The sequence below is a fragment of the Lissotriton helveticus genome, chromosome 7 (genome assembly GCF_964261635.1).
Source record: "Lissotriton helveticus chromosome 7, aLisHel1.1, whole genome shotgun sequence".
Taxonomy (NCBI): domain Eukaryota; kingdom Metazoa; phylum Chordata; class Amphibia; order Caudata; family Salamandridae; genus Lissotriton; species Lissotriton helveticus.
This window is the reverse complement of record NC_136068.1, coordinates 600,018,907-600,039,790: the sequence shown is the minus strand read 5'-3', so window position 1 is coordinate 600,039,790 and position 20,884 is coordinate 600,018,907. Positions and strand designations below refer to the sequence as shown.

Genomic DNA, 20,884 nt, shown 5'->3' with positions numbered 1-20,884 from the left:
CAAAAATGCCCTTATATGTACCCAAGTTGTGTAAATTGTGTACCACCTACTTTTCAAATTCCTGTAAACTGTATAAAAGAAGCCATGCGTTCGATGTTCGTTGTGATACTTCTTGCATTGCCGAAGGGTGCTGTAGGATTGTACCACCACCCCATGGGGTATTAATAAACTTGTCTTTTGCATTTTCAGTTTCCGTGCCAACTTCCATGCTAGAGGTATCGAGAGTTTTTGCAGAGTATGTAGCTCTGTTGAAACCCAATACCACATGGCTACTGAAACATACTCAGAGTCATTAATTCTCGCCAGCGAGACTGAGCACGTGCAGCGATTGCAGGCCAAGACCTAAAAATATTGCAACGTACTTTGAATGTGTGAAACTAAATGGAGTCACGCAACGTAATTACGTGCGCGCACGCATAGGCAAAGCCGAATACGTCACGTGAAGTCAGTTGCAGCTGATACTGATGTTGGAATTTGACAGTTGACTGACGGAAGAAACAAGTTACACCGGAGCTTTCATTGTTCTGCCGTTAACGGTCTTCCAGCCTCATTACCTTCCACAGCAACTATGACGTGAATTGACACGCAGAAAGTATACGAAAATTAGAAATTGCTCATTCCGACCTAGACAATAATACGTAGTAACTTGCCTGAATTAAATCTTTAGAAGAACTAGACTCTCGACATAAGAATAATTTGCGTAACATCTGATCCTCCCTTGCAGCTACAATAAAGCGGAATAACCCGAAGCGGGCAGAATTAGTGAATAATCAATACGAAGTAAAAGAATTTACTTAGCAACTTGGCTGAATAAAAATTTTATAAGTCCTCGAAAATTTCTTCCCACATCAACTTCCGCTGAAACTGGCCTTTCCATCAACTTCGTATCCCGTACCTCATCGCCATTGAAGTGTCACTGATGTTAATATAACAACACCAATGTCGATAGTTTGAAATAAGTATTTATTGAATTAGTAAGGCTCGTCAGCAGAGGGAGGGAAAGGGTATAAAGAGGATGAACAGCTGACGTAAGGACATGAACGTCAGGTGACGTGCACTAAATACTGTGTGAACATTCCATATGACGTAAGGGAAAGGCGATAGGACGACACTAAGATGGCAAGCATTCTGCAACCAAGCTTGTAAATGACATCAATTACAACACCTACCTTGCCATAAAATCCTTCCTCTTTTTCGCCACAGAATGTTACTACGACTGTACAAGCACCACGATGCAAACAAAACAAGCATTGGAAATGCAATAGGTCTCGCAGCATTAGAGTTAGTGCTTTTAGAATTGTTTATGGGTTTTTTTTGTAAATCTTTAGCATTTTTGTTTCCTGTAGCCAATGCTAAAGAATTACAAATAAAAAAAAGCCATAAACAATTCTAAAAGCTCTAACTCAAATGCTCCGAGACCTATTGCACTGTGTGAGGGTGAGGGGTTGAGGGTGAGTGAGGGTGAGGGTGGGTGAGGGTGAGTGAGGGTGAGTGAGGGGTTGAGGGTGAGTGAGGGGTTGAGGGTGAGTGAGAGTGAGGGTGAGTGAGGGTGAGTGAGGGTGAGTGTGAGTTAGGGTGAGGGGTTGAGGGTGGGTGAGGGTGAGGGTGAGGGGTTGAGGGTGAGTGAGGATGAGTGAGGGTGAGTGAGGGGTTGAGGGTGAGTGAGGGTGAGTGAGGGTGAGTGAGGGTGAGTGAGGGTGAGTGAGAGTGAGTGAGAGTGAGGGTGAGTGAGGGTGAGTGAGGGGTTGAGGGTGAGGGGTTGAGGGTGAGGGGTTGAGGGTGAGGGGGTGAGGGGTTGAGGGTGAGGGGTTGAGGGTGAGTGAGTGAGGGTGAGGGGTTGAGGGTGAGTGAGTGAGGGTGAGGGGTTGAGGGTGAGTGAGGGTGAGGGGTTGAGGGTGAGGGGTTGAGGGTGAGGGGGTGAGGGTGAGGGGTTGAGGGTGAGGGGGTGAGGGGTTGAGGGGTTGAGGGTGAGGGGTTGAGGGTGAGTGAGTGAGGGTGAGTGAGGGTGAGGGTGGTGGCCCGATGGGAGAGAGCAGCCAGGATGGGAGAGAGTGTGAGAGAAATGGCAGGATGAGAGAGAGATGGCAGGATGGGAGAGAGAGATGTCAGGAAGGGAGAGAGATGGCAGGATGGGAGAGAGAGATGGCCGGATGGGAGAGAGTGTGAGAGAAATGTCAGGATGTGAGAGAGATGTCAGGATGTGAGAGAGATGGCAGGATAGGAGGATAGGCGAGAGGGCGTCAGGCAGACAGAGAGAGAGAGTGGGAGGAGCAGTGACTCTGTTACAGACAGATCGAGGGAAGTAGGGAGAGAGGTGAGGGGAGGGAGAAACGGCGGCCGCGATTACTGACACTTCAGGAGAGAGGGCGCGTGAGGAGAGCTGAGAGTGACAATGTCAACAAAGGACGGGAGGGCATGAAGAAAGGAGACCCCCTTGCAGAGGTGACGGGCAGAGAAGAAGAGACAGCGACTGGTGAAGGGTCATAGACAGAGGGCAATGGGAGAGAAAGGCGACATTGGCAGGGAGAGAGAGCAGTGATGGAAACACAGTTCATTAGACAGGAAGCGTAAAGGGTGTGAGGCTGGAGGGGGTACCAGGTGCGGCCCCCGCTCGGGGAAACGAGGTGGAAACAGAGAGAAGCGCTCCACAGCCAGAGGCAAAAGACGGGGTCCGGGCACAGGCGAGGAACGAGGGCACATTGGGTACAGGCAGCATTCATAACAGGGCGCGCTGGTGAGCGCCAAGCCTTCCTGCCCCCCAGGCCTGGAGAACAGACAGCAAGGCCCAGCTGCAGCCGCCCTGGCCTCCCGCCAGCCCCAGGAGATCAGCCGCCTGCAGGAGGAGTGATTCACCGCGGCGGCACAACGGAGCCTGTGTGCAGCGGCAGCGGCGGGCCGAGGGCCTGCTTGTTTTGGAACAGACGTATTGCATTGAAAAAATAAAGTTTACGAGGGCTTGAACCGGAGCTCAGCGACCGCTGCTCTATTTTAAGAAGCGTCTCGCGCTGTCACATAGACGCAGGCAGCGCGAGGCGCGTCTTTGCTCGCTGAAATGGTTTGCGAGATGTTTGTCACGAGCAAATGTAGCGCCTTGAAATAATAACGGGACACTGCGCAGAAATATTGTGTAAATCAGTGTGCATAAAAAAGGTGGCGTTCTGAATTGAAAATGTACATACTGGCTGGTTTGTCACTCCTTGATTCTGGTGGTGAAAACCCTAACAAGACGAAGAGAGCGAGAGTGAGCTGGCCCTGGAAACGCCTCCCCTCCCTGCTGTTTGTTTCAACAGAAAGAGGAGAGGAAGCAGCGCTGCTTGCCAGCACAGCCGCCCATAGGCAACAAGACGGAGGGAAGAGAGGGGAGGGGGGAGGAGAAATGCGACACGGCGGGAAGGGGAGGGGGCGGAGCGGGTAAAATAAACAAGACGGAGGGAAGAGAGGGGAGGGGGGAGGAGAAATGCGACACGGCGGGAAGGGGAGGGGGCGGAGCGGGTAAACAAAGACGGACGTGCACGCGCTTTTAAGCTCAATGCGCATGCGCATTGAGCTTAAAAGTCACGGGCACTGCAAGGAATCGCCACGATTCCTTGCAGTGTGGATAAAGAGTGGATAAGTCCCAATACTCTCGCCTTGCTCGATGCGCATGCGCATCGACAGGCGAGACCTAAAAACTTCTCCTGCCAGCTACTAGCGTACATGTTGGGGGGAAAACCACTACCTACACGTCTTTTAATTTTCAAAAGTACTTGTGACTGTCATTAGTATCACCTAGGCAACGCATATCCGGCTTTTTGTCCTTTGGCAGCCATGTTAGAAACAGGCAGTTAGCAGTCTCTTGTAATTGCCTATGGATAAAACTAGTACACGAGAGATGGGAAACGAACGATCGCTCTTGCAAAATCTGAACAACATCACGGCGGTCGCATTGAGTACCCAGAACAAATTCGAAAGAGGGATACGGCCGCGCACCTTATCTATGAGTAAACTCCGACCTACGGTAAAATGAGCAGAAAGTGTACAGCGCATGCGTTGCGTGCTTTACTTCCTTTTCACGTCAGGCAATTCAGTCTCGCGAGAATTAGATTTGCGTCTCCTCTCCGTTCTCTGCTGCAGAGTGTAACGCAGACTGAAAGCACTGAGAGGGAGAAAATGGCGGAACAAGAGGAGCTTGACCCTTATATGGCGGTTGGCGAGGAGGAAGGTGAGACTAGGGAGGGAGGGAAAAGCCGACGACCTAAAGTAGAGTGAAGTTGATATGGGTGTGCGCGAGCTTTGGAGGGTGGGTGTATGGGAGCTTTAGAGGTGGTGTCCTGAAGGAGAAGTAGAAGAATTATTGCATAGGTGGGGAGTACTGGACCACAGGTAGGTCGACAACTCGAGATGGTCATTTACAGAAATTGAGTTTGTATTAGAGATTGTGGCCTTCTTTAACGTACCAGAAGATAAAAAAGCTACTTGATTCAGGGAATGTGAGTGGCTAGGGTGAAGGTGGGGGTGGGGGTGTCTGAACCATTCTCTTTTAAGGGCTACTGTTTTAATCCAAGTGACATGCTTTGGTATTTACCCTGCACTATCAGATTTTTCCGTGCAGAAGCAAGGCTATTGCATCTTTCATCAATGACGTCTAATTCCTTTGGTGGTCAAAGCCCTGTAACGTTCTATTGTGTTGTCTTGTCTTTTTAGTGCATCGCCTCATCCGGGAGAACAGTCATATTTTCACCGATACCCAGTGTAAAGTTTGCAGTGCCGTTCTCATCTCTGAGTCGCAGAAGCTTGCGCACTATCAGGTGCTGAAGATCAAATGTAAATTCTATAATCGTTATTTAATTTGTGTTTCTACATAAAGCTTGTTCGCCGTGTGCCAATGGACAAGGCTTTAGTTATAAGCACAAATACTTGCGAATTTACCTATTTTGCGAGGTCGTGTTTATCAGCACTACTCTAGTGGTAGGATGGGGATTGTTTTCTCAGTGCCCAGGGTTTGAATGCAACGCGCTTTTTTTACAATTTCTGTTTCATATTCTTCTGTGTTGCTTTGTGAAAGAGTCTAAATGGGTCTGTGGCTCAGGGCCAGATGTATCAAAGGGTTTCACCCATTCTGTGTCTATGGGAAAATGTGTTGATACATATGACCCTCAGTGGACTAATGCATTCACTGCAAGGGCCTGTGTTCGACCTCATAGTCACAGGTTCAAATCTCGGCAGGTCATGAAGCAACCCATGCAAAACACAGTAACAATGGGGTGTGCAAAAATAAGAACCCTGTTATGCCTTGGTCCAGAACGCACTGCCTGAGTCAAATGATTTCCGTGAGGACTGAATTTTTTCTCTACAAAAGCACTAAAGAAAACACAGGATGCCACGGAAGTGACATTGTGTAGAAGCTAAAATTCATTCCTGAGACAGGGCGCTGGCAGCTCATCGCAAAACCCACAATACCACTTCTCACATCAAAGCCCACAGAGTAAATTGCAAATTACATTCATAAAGTCAAACCTGAAAACTGTATGAACCTGGGCAACCATTTTTGTCCATGCGCCTCAGTTATCCATCTGCCACAATTATGAAAACGTCTGTATTACACACCACATATATTCCTAAGAAAAACTGGGCAATTGCTTTAATCTTTGGCAACCATTTACAAGCATATATCAAGGAATTTCAATATTGCCAAGAGTCAGGTCTAAAGAACACTTGACATGGGGTCAATGAATAACAGCGAAACAAAAAGCATGAACAGTCAGTGACACAGAGATGGCCCTTTGAGAAACTTACTACAAGTAGAAACTTGATGTGCTGCAAAGGTGACGGCTAAAAAAACTTTGTGCAAAACACTTTTTTTTTACAGCAGTCTATAAAATAAACCTCATCTGAGAATGCTAGGAATGAAGAAATCGCCAGTTTACAACTTTGTAACCTCATGCTCGTCCACTTTAACATAGTTTATTTCCTGCTTCGATAAATATCACTGCATCCAGAAGTATTTCTATTTTATGAAATAACAATCAGCATACAAGTGTTGCCAAGAATAAATATTACCCGTTAGAAGGCAGTCATTAGAGGCATACTGTATTCACATAAAAATATACTGTGCATTTATATACCAATAAGTTCTCATGAAAGGACATGGTACACATTTCACAGTACATCAAATAATTCACCTCTGACCAGGAAGTCACTTCAAGAAATAACATGATCTCACCAAAGACAATGCACCGTCTTATACAGTCTCAATGCTCACCCTCCACCACAAATCCCGGTCTAATAACTTACCCGTAGTTGGTGGGCTTTGGAGTTGGGGCGTCAGTCATGGATTACACATCATTTAAAGAGGGAGGAGAGATGCTTAGAGCGCGGCGTACTAAGAGTGGCACTGAGGGATAGTGGGGCACAGTGTGAGGTGAGGGACCAAAGTAAGAAAAGTGGGTCACTGAGAGGGAGAAGAGAGGGTGGGGCTCTGAGGGAAAGCGCGAGCGGAGCACCGAGAGAAGACTTAATTCTAGTACAATAGTGTTGGGGTTAACATTCATAGCCTTATCAAGTGGTGACGTATACTAAGTATACTAGATGTTGATAGACTGGTGGCTGGTCTGACAGAAGGAACAGACTCAACACAGTTGCTATTTGAGGAAATCCAAACCGAGGTACTTCCCTCACCTGGAGAATATGATTTCTATCTTCTAACAATGGCTGCGCGGCCGCGAAAGTGAAAGTAATGGGGAGCGATGCGGGGAAAGGCAGATGACGGCTGCACGTGTGCACTCAAGCGCTAGACCACCAGGCAGCACTTTGAAAATCCCGATACTAAATGTCTCACAGAGCAGCGCATGCGCTGGCTCAGCGACTCCTAATGCCGCTAATTTGTCGAACTTCGAACCCATGTCGGAAATCGAAGTCTCCAATATATTTGCAAGCTTAAAGCCTTCTTCCCACACTACGGACCCCCTCCCATCCACAATAGTAAAAAAAAAACTCAACCATATCATTGCCCCTGTCTGGACAAAAATCAACTCCTCTCTCTCGTATCAGGTCGTGTCCCAGACTCTCTTCAGCTAAGACAAATTGCACCCTTACTCAAGAAACCAGGGGCCGACCCCAACAAGCTCAACAACCTCAGACCTATCTCCAACCTTCCGTTTCTAGCTAAAACTTTTGAGACATGCGTTCTCCAATAACTTAACATAGTGACAACTTCAACCTCCTCGACACCTTTCAGTTGGGTTACAGGAAAAGGTTGCAGATGATATCCACAGAGCCTTAGATTAAGGTACTGGGTTTCGGGAAAGGTTGTAGCACCAAAACAGTGATGCTCAATATTGCAGATGATATCTACAGTGCCTTAGATGAAGGTACTGCCTGCCTCCTCATCCTTATTGACTTAGCAGCATTTGGCACCGTAAAGTAAACCATCGAGCTTTACTTGAGGCTCTGAAGAGCCGATGTGGCACTAATGGCACAGTACGAAAATGGTTCACTTCCTTCCTTCAGCACCGTTCACAACAGATTAAAATCAACTCCCGCCTCTCTGTACCAACACAAGTCAAACTTGGAGTCCCACAAGGATGGATCCTATCACCATCCCTCTTCAATCTCTTCATGGAACCCCTTGTAATTATTTTGAAACAAGCAGGGTTTCATTACCACCTATATGCTAATGACACACACATATACTACAAAATCAAATCACCCCGTGACATCTGACACCTCCATGTCACTCTTACCAAGATCCAAACCTGGTTTAACGCAAACCACTTAAAACTGAACGCGGTACTGTTCTCTCCTAAAAGTAACCACCAACCAATTCAGTCTGGCTGAAGGAGCTGGATGCTCTAAACTGCTCCCTTGTCCTATCCGACTCAGTAAAGTCACAGGCATTACCCTGAACAAGAACTTGTCAATGAAGGACCACATAAAGAACTCTGCAAACTGTGTGCTTTACTCCCTAAAACATCTCAAGAAAATTAAACCTTTCATTCCTCAAGATGATCTCAAGACAATTGTACAATCCCTAGTCCTTTCTAAACTGGGCTATGGAAACGCCATCCTAACGGGGTCACCAAAAGCTCACCTAGCCCCACTAAGGTCAGTCCTTAACATGGCCGCCCAACTCATAACTAAAATTTAAACACATCTCACCAACCCTCTAACCACTCAACTGGCTTCACATGGAAGGTTTATGTATTTTCAAACTAGCCTGCATCACTCACAAGACCCATTCACACTCAATCCCCAAACTACCTAAACAGCAAACTAGTAGAAGCAGGGTAATCCAGAACTCTGAGAAGCACCAACTCACTTCTGCTCATTCCTCCATAAGTGAAAAAGAAAACGACCCAGTACCGGTCCTTCCCTGGCAATGTACCCAGGATGTGGAATGCACACCTGATCGACCTCAGATGCAACCATCCTTCTCTTGCTTCAAAAAGGATTGTGTAACTTTCTTCTCGACCAATACTTTACCGACCAAGGCAGCCGTCCCAGGCATCAATAACTTACTAGACTCCCTGCTCACTTTGATCTTCAAGGATGGTGGGTTTCTGACTGTCAGCCACCTGCGTCCTTCTCCTCTCGCTGGATACATAAGTATTGTCTTTGCTTTTGTCTTTATGCATCCTCGTGTACAGCGATGTCATGCAATTTTTTCTTTTCCTTTGTGTATGTAAAGTGCTCTGATACCCACGGGTCTAGCGAGCGCTATATAAAACTTAATAAATAAAAAAATAAATAGGGTAACCCTAACTCCACACCCTACCACATGCCATCTTTGTAACCTCTCACATACAGTGCTATATTGATTCATTAATAATGTCGCTAACGCAATCTGTTGAGATTGTTGGTTTTATATTAATTTGCAATTATATTTAAGTGCTTCTAAAACGTGGCTCAGCTGTGAGGTGCCAAGACTATTGGGATGCATTGCTGTTTAGTTAGCTATCTGTTACTATTTCACAAAGTGTCTCTTTGTAATATCCGTGCCAGTTCCTGTATGAGTTGGTTGATGCACAAAATAAAACACTTCAGAAGGCTAAAGACCTCTGTCTTTTGGAAGCAGGGTGTTCTAATTAAATCAGTCGTGCATCAACAATGTATTCTCTTATTTATGATCTTCACATTTCAACAGCAATTTGAGGCGGCCTGTTGTCAAACAATTGCTTTATCAAATAACTTTTGTAAGCCATTTGAGCACATGCAAACACTAAATTGCCAGTCCACGGTATACTGCTACATTCAGTCCTGAGATTTCATTGACTACTGTTTCAAAAGTCATAACTGTTGTAATTTGGAAACAATATATGGGTTGGTTACAACAGGGCCCTCTTCCTTGTGTGCAGCACTTTATAAATCATAGCAGCAATATAGTTAACAGAATGTCCCCATGGTTTGTACACCATATCTCCCCCCCCCCCCCCCCCCCCCTCATATCAGCAATTTTCAACTCTCCTGCCAAAGCAAACAATCGTTATCCAAATTATGTCTATGGGAAAATAATTTGCTGTTTTAGACTGTGTTTACGTGGTTGAATGCTTCATAGATATAAAAATGATGCTTTTTCCCCAACTGCTGTTTCTAATTAGCTGACTGTAATCTGTTCTTTCCAGAGCAAGAAGCATGCAAACAAAACTCGAAGGTATATGGCCCAGCTCCAGGAGGGTGAATCATCGGCGAAAAAACTAAAAATTGATGGCTCAATTGATCTGGTAATCTTCTTTTTAGGGGGGGGAGGAAGGGGGGCTGGCAATGGTATTGTATATCGCTGTAGTGAGGCTGGATAATGCCTCAAACAATCGCACTGCTGACTGTGCGGAATTCGCCAAAATATATTTGTTTGTTCAACCATGCTCGAAGTTCATCCAAATAATCCATCATATTCCATACTCTTTTAATCTTCTTCTCAAATATTTTCACACGAGTCCACATGCTGCGTGTCTATGCCATTTCCGAGTTTTTACTGTTCACTCTGCGTCTATCCAGACTTCTTAAATAAACAGAACTGAAGCATAAATTCATTTCAGGCAGCATTTATTTTTTAACCAGACTTGAGTATTTTGAGCGTCCATGGCAGTGACCCCCGAAGAAGGGCGTTGAGCCCGAAATGCATTGGGTACTTCTTTTTTAAAAAATAAATGCTGCCTGAAATGAATTTATGCTTCAGAAGAAGATTAAAAAAAGAGTATGGAATATGATGGATTATTTGGATGAACTTCGAGCATGGTTGAACAAACAAATATATTTTGGCGAATTCCGCACAGTCAGCAGTGCGATTGTTTGAGGCATTATCCAGCCTCACTACAGCGATGTTCATAATTCCAGTGCCGACAGGGCATGGCACTTTATACAATCAGCACGCAAATCTAGATAAAGAGGCTAAAATTTGGAAAATGAGGAATATTAGGTGTGCATCCTGCTCCCTTTTACAGTGCAGAATGGTATTGTATATGCCAGTCACACACAACTACTGAGCATTTTGTTGATGCTTACATATACAATGTTGCTGTTTTTTTCAGTTGTAAAAGGAGATTGGCAACTTTTTCTTTCTCAAATTGGAATTTCACACTTTCATCAAGTGAATGGGTGGCTGTTCTGCAAAGCTGTTGACTAACTTTCTTTGAGCTCATGCAGATGACTGGTTAACCGGTACTGTGTCAAACTAACATCCTGGCTACTCAACAGAATTTAAATCCACCAAACAAGATGATTGACTTTTAGTCCATACGCTATTTTAAATTAATTCTCAGAACAAGCACAGACAGAGAAGTTAAAATGCATTTATCACTGTGGTCTACACATCCTGAGACTCACAATTCTGACATTATCACTTTGAAGGTGCAAAAAAAGTGAGTAGTGGGATGCTTCAGTTAATGTTGGCCACTAGTAATTACTTGGGATGCTTTCCAAGCTGTTCATTAGCTAGTGAGTGCCACCACAGACTGGCACCTACAATATGTTATTAAATCTTGGCCCTGGTCCATCTGGAAATGACAGGCAAGGCATCTTCTTAACAAATACACAATTCAAATCTTTATTTGCGCGATTAGTTAAAACCATTGTAATGATAAAATCACAAGCAATGGCCAAGCCAATAGGTCTCGCGTATGCAAGAGCGATTTACTTTGCCATTGTGTTTTACCTATGTTGTAAACCAGCATGGCTGCTGTTCAGCATGGCTCAAAGTTAGTGGCGTAAAGGAGAATTGTGTGGAGTTGCAGAGAAGGTTGTGTATTGGAGTGGCATAGTGTGGAGTGGTGCAGAGGGGATTTCCCCAGACTATTGCATAGAGCGCAGTGGTATTGAATTCCACGTCATACAGTGCAGCATGGTCGAGTGGAGCACGGTGGCGAAGAGCGGAGTATGCATGGTATCGTAGCGCACTGCCATTTCAGACAACACCTTTTCAATTGTAAGGACCATTTAAATTTGCACAGACAAAGTTTTACTAATCTGTGCAAAGCGCCAATGAAAATGTGTGGAAACTGCATCACATAGTATGGTTTATTTTGATCATATTAAAGCATTTGTTTCTAACGCACTTCAGACGTAACAAAAACCGTGCTTTATTTGTGTCCCTAATTCTGATTGTTAGAAATGGGATCCCTGGCTGGCCAGGGCTTGCGCCAAAGTCAGTCAGAGACCACCGCTCCTAAGTCAGGGCAAGGGAGTTACACGCCAAGATAACCCCTGCTCAACCTCTAGGTTACGTGGTGCGAGCAGCAAGGCTAAACTTGGAGGCAATGTGAGTTAAGTATTTGCGCACGCACCCCAGCAACAACACCCAGGACCCACCACAAAGGAAACTCCACACAAGGTTATATAAAAATAGCCTTTGTATTACACCAAAACACATTAGATAAAAACACACACTTTACAATGTGCCAACAGGCATGGGCGGAATTTACAGGGGATATGTACAAGACAGGGCCACCTGGACCACTGTCAGGAATCAGCACTTTTAGAAGTAACAATACAATACTTGTAGGCCTAGAACTTAAAACATAGAGCCTATCGGACAGTACCTTCCGTCCTGGTTGCGCAGGATAATGCGAGTGGTCTCCTTAGTAGGCTTGAGCGGGCGACCGGCTAGCTTCAAGCGTTTCTCTGGGGCGACCAATGTGTGCGGCTCAGAAGAGGAGGGGGAGGCAGGATGCGGGCGGCCCAGCGAAGCGGCGCGGCTCAGGGGAGAGCGGCGCGGCTCGAGGCTTGGACGGGCGTCCGGCACGAGCTGCCGAGGGGAGTGAGCGAGACACACTTCAGCAAGGCCCCAGTGGCACAGGGAGATCAGACAAGTCCCAGCAATTTGTCAGCGAAGGCACAATAGAGTCCACTGGTCCTGGGACTCTGGTCAGGGGGCGAGCTCAGTATCAAGCCCTTGGAATATCACTTGGAACATAACAGAAAATCACTGTATCACAAAATAGCACACAACCAGTAACTACTGGTAATCAGGTAAGTACCACCTACGCAATCCTAACCACCTTAGGAACAGGTCACGCAGGGAACCAGGACCTCACTAGCACCACCTGTACTAGCAAGAACAACCTAAGTATCACAATACAAGTAGGGGCATAGGCACATTACCCATGATGCATCACAACACATTCAGAGGTGTAGGGGAGGAAAACACATGATGCAGAAACCTACATTCAGCGGTGTAAGGAACACATGACGCATCAACACACGTTCAGCGGTGTAAGGAACAAGGCAAAGAACACTTCGCATAAATCACATTAACACAGAACTTACATCAAAAGTCCAGGGTCCAGGTTGCGCCACTGCGCCAAAACCTAAACGTAGCAGCTGCCCACAAAGTGCTGGGGATGATGGGGCCAACGTAGGAGCCTCTCTAGGCTCAAGAACAAATATGCCAAGGGGGGAGCCTCTCAGGGCTCGAGAAACAAATATGGCCCCTTGAGCCTCGTGGGCTCTTCAGACAAAATGCCCCCCACGAGCCTCTCTGGGCTCGCAACACAATGTGGGCACTCAAGAGCGCCTCGGGGCTTGTAAATTCAAATGCGGGGTCGTTGGAGCCTTTCAGGGCTCAAGCACAAGGTGGGGGCCTTCGTTGGAGTCCCTACCGGGGGACTCGGAAACAACTGGTGCCCAGGGGAGCCTCTCGGGCTCGTGAAACCAGGAGTCCCTCTCGGGGGACTCTGCATCATCGGAGGTCCCACGGGCCTCTCTACACAGAGGGTCTCGCTCTGGAGGGGACGGGCGGGCACCGGCAATGTGCCCCGACGCCATTCATCTCCCTTAACACACTCACCGGGTCTGGCGGTCAGGCGGCTGGCAGCGGGGCTCTCCACTCGGGTCCCGGCCACACTCTGTGCTCTGCCGCTCCATGCCGGATACCACGGGGCTCTCCCTCACTCCTGGGAGCCCCGGGGGATGCACCGGCTGCAGGACTTCTCTTCTTCCCCGGGCTGCAGGGGCGGGACTTCGGCCGGGCCGCGCTGCAATTGGCCGGCCAACCACTTCCGGGTCGCCGCGAGCAGCGCGGCGGCCCGCTTCAGACACTCAGAGGTTAGAGGATAATTAACCGAGGGGTGGGCTCCCTCGAGTGAGATAACTGGGATGAGCTCCCAATCTCTGGGCAATGCCGGGTGGGCACCGGCTGTCGATCGCGAAAATCGGCAAAATAGCGGAGTGGGCTCCCGTGCCGATCCTCACGCAAAATGCGTGAAAAGAAATGCCGGGTGGGCACCGGCTTGACAAACCAAGCGCTCTCAGCGCGCTGTAGCAGAAAGGAAGCGCTCCCAAGCGCTTAGTAGTCAATCCAGCGCTCCCAGGCGCTAGAAGGGCAAGACACAGCGCTAGAACAAAGAACAAGCTCTCCCAGGCGCTTTAGGGAAGTCCATAGTCCAGCAAGGTCCTTCAGGAGTCCAGGGGCTGGGCAGGGCCCAGGGAGGCAAGCCTTCCCCCGGGCCCCAGCAGCAGCATGCCCCTGGTCAGATTCAAGTTGAGAACAAGAACATTTTTCAAGAGGTCACAGCCTCTTTTTATACAGACAAATCCTTTGTCTTTGGGCAGGGTGGGGGCAGAACCAGTCGCAGCTCGTCTGTGAGCACTGTTGAGGGGCTCAACCACCCTCTCTATTCACTGGCAGGGCTAGGGTCATTAGACGCACCACAGGGGGCGGAGCCAGCATTGTGTGGGGGAAAGCCCAGCCCCATTCAGGACACAGGTGCAGCCCCTCCCTCACATCAGCATGCTAATCTCCTACTCACCACCGGGGCAGACCCACACAGACTCCTGGAGCCTGGCATCCCAGCCAGCTCCAGCCAATCACACGCCAGGCATATTGTAGACTAATATGCCAACTCCTAGAAGTGGCATTTCCGCACAAGACAGTCATGCCACATACATCGTTGCGAAGCATTCAATCGCACGAGTTCGCACATACCAAACTCGAGCATGCACACCTCACGCATCAGGAACTACCAGGGACACAGACATCCCCCATGCATTCCTACGGGAGGGCAGGCCAATCTCACACGCGCACGCACTTTACACTGCGCCACAGTGTCAAAGTGCGCAAAGACCACAAATCACTATAATTCAAGGCAAAAAGTTCAGGGGTGAACCTGCCAGAAGGCCCAAGTCCAAAACTGATATATTCTGAAATACTTTTTGTTCTTAAACTTTATTTGTCATGTTTTTTCAATTTACATCTCCAGCACATTAAAGCAGGTAAGGTACAATCATACATCTTGTTTGCCCTGTACATATAAATCCTCGTATCATTTCCAGCACTCTGCCGACTACCGAACAGTAGCGAGGATGATGGGGGGCACTTGGCTGCCCCTCACGTAGTTGCATTGTCCTGTAAAACCTTACTGAACTGTATAGATTCTCTCCCCCCCCCCCCCCTCCCCCAAACATCATGTGTCACAACAGCCTGGGTCTGAGCCTCCCCCTGCCCCAAGGTGATCAATTCCAGACTATTTTGCGTCAGCGGGGCATCCTGTTGCACCAACTCCTGAAACATTACCCCCCCCAAGCCTGTAGGGCCCCAGGTAGCTTCCCATCCCTTCTTGTATGTCTCATGTGCTCTTCTGCCAGTGCCCATTCCCTCAGATCTGCCCTCCACTTCTGCAGCGTCTTTGCCCCTGTGAGGACAACCAATGAATTGACATACGACGTCCTTCTGCTCACCCTTCTTTTAGGGTCTCGGGGGATCAAGCCCAGGAGGCAGGGGCGCGGGTCCAAATCTATTACCCATCCTGACACCCTCGCCAGAACTGACACCCAGTATGATTAAAGGGTGGGGCACGGCCATAACATGTGCACAAAGTCTGCCAGGGGGCTGCGGCATCGCGGGCAATGGAAATCCCTGGTATTGTCAATAACCTGGAGACGTTTAGGGGAAAGGTAGGTCGTATGTATAATATTATATTGAATTTGTTTAAAGCGGTTGCTCACTGACACCTTTCGCACACTTTCGTGGATCTTTTCCCATTCACGGGGAGTGATCTCCTGCGGACTCGCCCGCTGCCATTTATCCTCTATCGCCAAGGGCCGTAGCCGTTTATCCTCCCTCAGAGCCCTGTAGAGGTGAGTCACGAACATAGTGACTAAAGTACGGGTGTGTGCCGGGGCCTCCGGAAACGTGGGCCACAGCTGCCACGCAGTCGCCACTAGTTTGGCGTATTGAAGGAATTGCCCTGGCCCAAGCTCGAAGGCGATAACCGCCTCCTGATAAGAGAGAAATGTATCGTTGGGATATAAATCAGCCAGCATAGGGCAGCCTCCCTCCATCCATTTATCGGTGGACATGACCCGGGCAAAGGGTGGCAGCAGCCATAGATCCAAGTCAGGGGCGAATGGCTTGCTGCCGACGTGTCGTCTCTCCACTCTATCCCAGATCGCGGCCACCAATCATATCAGTGGGGGGATGTGATCTCGCCGCCCACCCACCTGCCACAGCAGCGCTCCCAGTTGCTCACTCCCATAAGTCCCTTCCAGCAAGGACCGCTCCCAGGAGGGGTCCGTATCCAACCATGCAGTTGCATGTTGCAGTTCTGATGCGAAGTAATACAGCTCCAGATCGGGGACTTCAATCCCCCTGCGCCCCACCTACGCTTCAGGACTTCCAGACTCTCCCTGCATCTCTTCCCGTTCCATAACAGGAGGACAAGGAGGGAATCCAGTTCCCGGAAATTCCCAGCGAGTTGTCAGGTCGTGGGCGCCATCTTTGCTGCCCCTGTGTCACCTACAATTATGTCATTTTTCAGGAGGGTAAGCCTGTGTTCGAGGCATGTGGGCTGCTGAATTCATATCTATTGCATTAGATCGCCGCCTAGTGTTGGGTCCGGATGATTGCACATTGTTGTCCTGGAGAAGTCTTCGAAGTATCACGGGATAGGTGGCTCCTCCCCTGGACTACAGTGCGCATGGGCATCCTCTCCATCCTCAGATTGTTTTTTTCCGCCATTGGGTTCGGATGTTAAAATCTTAGCTCAAGTTAGGAAACTTTTTCTCAAAGCCAAAAGGCTTTCGCGAGCGTCGGTATCGTTTCGATCGGTATCGATAACATTTATCTACAGGACATAGACTATCTGACGGCTTCATTTACCTCTCGCGTCGAGTTTCATCGACGATGGAGAGTCGAGGCATTTTCAAAAGGTGTCCGCTTTGTAACGCTAAATATGCGCACAACGACGTCCACCCTGTGTGCAACAAATGCTTGTCACCGGACCACAATGAAGACCAATGTATGGCCTGTGCCCGGTTCAGATCAAAGAAGACTCTTTGGACCCGACGCGCGGCTCGATTGCAATCGAAGAGGCCTGCGCCGGAACCAGATAATATCTTCGGGACCGGAGACGAAGAAGTCGTCGAAATACCGGACCGAGAGGAGGCATTGGAGCAGGGATCCGTGCATGGATCCGACTATGAGGCCGATGAAGAGGAGTATCTGGAAGACGAGGAGAATTATGAAGTCGTCGACGAGGTAGGAGACGTCGACGTTCAGGCCCTTGGGGCCGAGGAAGATAGCTCAGAGGAGCTAGGCCCAACCGTCGATACAGGGGCCGATGGACATAATATCGATACGGCTCAGGTCGAGGGATCGCCACAAGGCCTTACCCAAGATCTACCTTCGAGTTCAACAGCCCCGCAACAACGCCCGGCTTCGAACATTATCATTGAGCCATCGGTTTCGAAACCAACTTTGGTTGATCTCAGGAAAACGAAACCAAAGCCAGCACAGTCGAAACCGAAAGTGCAACTGGCTCTAATCGGCGCCAAGGCCTCAGAACCCTCGGAGCCAACGAAACAAATAAGGGACTTCGATGCGGGGAGCTTCCAGAAGGCCCTCGACTCTAGTAGCGGGGCGCCAAAGGCCACGGTGAAGATCGAGTCGAAGACGTCGGCACTGAAGAGAGCCGCTACGCAGCTCGAATTGAGACAGGGCTCCACTCCTCGATCAATGACCGGACCGGAGTCGAGTGTCGGTTCCAAGTCAGATGCAGCCACGGCGCATAAGGCCCAAGACATGGCCCTACACGTCGGGGAGTCGATTCAAAGAATCAGAGACAAGGCTTTGTCGGCGGGACCGAAGAAAGTCACGACTTCCAAGTTGGTCACCGCTACGTCGGCGCCAATAAAATTTGGTTTACCACCGCCAGTGAGGCCGAAGATGTTCGAGCCAAAACAGAGCATTGACCCCATAAAAAGACCTGCATTGACACACAGGCCTGCATAAGAGACGGAGGATCGAGAACCGAGGAAGTTCATCGACTCGGAAACGGGGAGACTGTCTATCTACAAAAGGAAAATAGTCCCAGGAAAAACCCATGGAGCCTTTCAGGATTCCTCTTAAGAAAAAGAGGTGGTCACCAGTGATGGTCGAACACTTGCACACATATGAGCAAGAGCCTCAATCCTTTTCCCCTACATACTCAGGGGCATGTGACAATGATGATGATGACGGTATGATGGACACTGGTCGTGATGATCAGAACCACCCATGGGCAGACCCTGCTGACCCAGGCAACACGCAAAATGACCCTGATACTACGGTCTACAATGTCAAAACATCACCAACTGAAGACACTACAGCTTTCAACGCTCTAATTGAAAGAGCTGCGTTAAATCATGATGTTGATCTTCATAGTGATACTGTTGAAGTGGACTTCCTTGTGGACACTTTCTCAACTTCCGAAAGAACAGTAAAGACACTACCAATGCTCATGGGTGTTCTTAAACATGCCAAGGACATTTTCAAAGAAAATACTAGAGCAAGGATAGTTAACCCGAGGATAGAAAAGAAGTATAGGCCGGCGCCCGTGGATCCTACCTATATTAAAGGTCAATTGCCTTTGAACTCTATGGTGGTTGCAAATGCAAGAAAGAGGGCGAACTCGCAGACAACGGGAGAGGCGCCTCCGCCTGATAAGGAGTCAAAGATACTGGAAACATCTGGCAAAAGAGTGGCAGCACAGGCTGCAAACATCTGGCGTATTGCTAATACTCAGGCGCTTCTGGCCAGATATGATAGGTCACACTACGATACTCTGGAGACATTATTACAGCACCTCCCAGAACAATTCAAGGAAGGAGCAGAGCTGTTGGTTCAGGAGGGGAAGCTAATCTCCAACGCTTCCATCAAGTGTGCACTAGACACAGCTAACCCTGCAGCTAGGGCTATAAACACTAGCGTCATGCTAAGGTGACATGCTTGGTTGAGGATCTCTGGTTTCAAACCAGAAATACAGACCACCATTCTTAATCAGCCAGTTACCACTGACTTCTTGTTTGGCCCTGAAGTTGATGCCACCCTAGAAAAAATTAACAAAGACACGGAAACTGCAAAATCCATGGGAGCTCTGCAGTCTCAGCAGTTTCGGGGTGGTTCCTTTTGTCGCTCCAATAACCGGGGACCCTCAAGGGGCCAAAACACCCAGCAAACGCAGTATAACAAGGGAGGTACACAATCCACCTACAATAAAAACCCCAGGGGTGGATATAGAGGAAATAACATCAAGGGCAGAGGAAGAGGAAACAACAACTCCAGATCCTCTGCCAATACCAAACAGTGACGCCTTGTCACTGCCCCCCGACCATCTAACACCTGTCGGGGGGAGACTACAACAGTTCCTGTCTGTATGGAAATCCATCACCACAGACAGGTGGGTACGAGATATTGTACAGTACGGGTATTGTCTAGAGCTTACAGCCACTCCACCCAACATTCCACCAAGACACCGTCCTATGTCCGCAGAGCACTTACTCTTATTGCAGCAAGAGGTCGTCAGTATGCTGCAAAAAGGAGCCATAGAGCTCGTACCTCTAGCGGAGCAAGGAACAGGAGTGTACCCTCTGTACTTCTTGATTCCAAGAAAGGACGGGTCTCTCAGGCCCATACTCGACCTACGACCTCTGAACCAATACATTTTTTCAGAGCACTTTCACATGCTCACCTTACAGCAAGTCCTACCGCTCTTAAGTCAGGGAGATTTCCTCGCAACACTGGATCTCAGAGATGCGTACTTCCACATTCCCATGCACCCTTCCCACAGAAAGTATCTCCGGTTCACCATTCTGGATCAACACTACCAGTTCAAGGTCCTCCCCTTCGGAGTGACGACGGCACCCAGAGTAATTCACCAAGTGTCTGGCGACAGTGGCGGCACACCTAAGGAGACAGCACATACATGTCTACCCTTATCTGGACGACTGGCTTATTCAAGCAAAGTCGGCCCAGCTGTGTGCCAGCCACGTGTCCCACACCATTCACCTCCTTCACGATCTGGGATTCTCACTGAATTACCCCAAGTCACATCTTCAACCCGCCCGCGTACGGCAGTACCTGGGCGCAACGATAGACACTCTGGCAGCCAAATTCAGTGCGGATACACAGCATGCAATTGCTGATACAAAAGTTCAGACCTCATCACTCGCTTCAGGCAAAAGTGTTCATGCAGTTAATAGGCATGATGGCCTCCTGCATCTTCATAGTCCCGCATGCGAGACTACATATGCGCCCGCTTCAGGAGTGCTTCGCACGTCAGTGGAACCAGGCTCAAGGGCAGTTAAAAGACCTAGTGTTGGTGAGCGGTCGGGCATACAACTCTCTGCATTGGTGGAATCCACAAAACCTTTGCACGGGCCGACCGTTCCAGGAGCCTGTGCCACAAATTATACTGACAGCGGACGCATCTCTCCAAGGATGGGGAGCTCATGTACTCCATTACACAGTGCAGGGACTATGGACGACACAGCAGAAGAAGATGCACATCAACCTTCTAGAGCTGATGGCACTCTTCATGGCACTAAAAGCCTTCAAAGTACATCTGTGCAACAAAGTCGTGCTGATCCGGACGGACAACATGACTGCCATGTACTACATACAGAAGCAGGGAGAACGCACTCTCCACAGTTGTCTCACCTGGCTCAGAGCATGTGGAAGTGGGCCATTCAGAGGAACATCTTCCTCATGGCGGAACACCTCCCAGGCAAGGACAACCAAATGGCGGACCTGCTCAGCAGGCACAGCCACCAGATGCACGAGTGGGAGATACATCCATCAGTACTCCAGCCGTACTTCTATCAATGGGGTCATCCAGAGATGGACCTATTCGCCACAAGGGAAAACGCAAAATGCCAAAGCTTCGCCGCCAGGTTTCCACATCCGCAGTCACAGGGCAATGCGATATGGATGAACTGGTCAGGCAGGTTTGCGTACGCTTTTCCCCCAGCGCCATTGATTCCGCTAGTGGCACGCAAACTGAGGCAACACTCTGACACTCATCCTGGTTGCTCCAACGTGGGCACGCCAACCGTGGTACACCTTGCTCGTGGAACTTTCTGTGGTGCCTCATCAAAGGCTACAACTAACACCCAGACGTTTAATGCAGAGCCATGGCGAAATTCAGCACCCAGATCCGCA

The 20,884-nt window shown here is 48.7% G+C and overlaps 1 protein-coding gene across 1 annotated transcript in view; it reads left to right on the top strand.

Annotated features, from left to right (window-relative positions):
- Window positions 1–4,051: 4,051 nt before the first annotated feature.
- ZNF346 (zinc finger protein 346) overlaps window positions 4,052–20,884 on the top strand; it is a 76,410-nt gene continuing 59,577 nt past the window's right edge. The window contains exons 1-3 of the mRNA XM_078652793.1: window positions 4,052–4,201; window positions 4,684–4,787; window positions 9,600–9,698. Of these exons, the coding sequence (XP_078508919.1) occupies window positions 4,150–4,201; window positions 4,684–4,787; window positions 9,600–9,698 (255 nt within the window). The 5' untranslated portion in view covers window positions 4,052–4,149. The remainder of the gene's footprint in view (window positions 4,202–4,683; window positions 4,788–9,599; window positions 9,699–20,884) is intronic.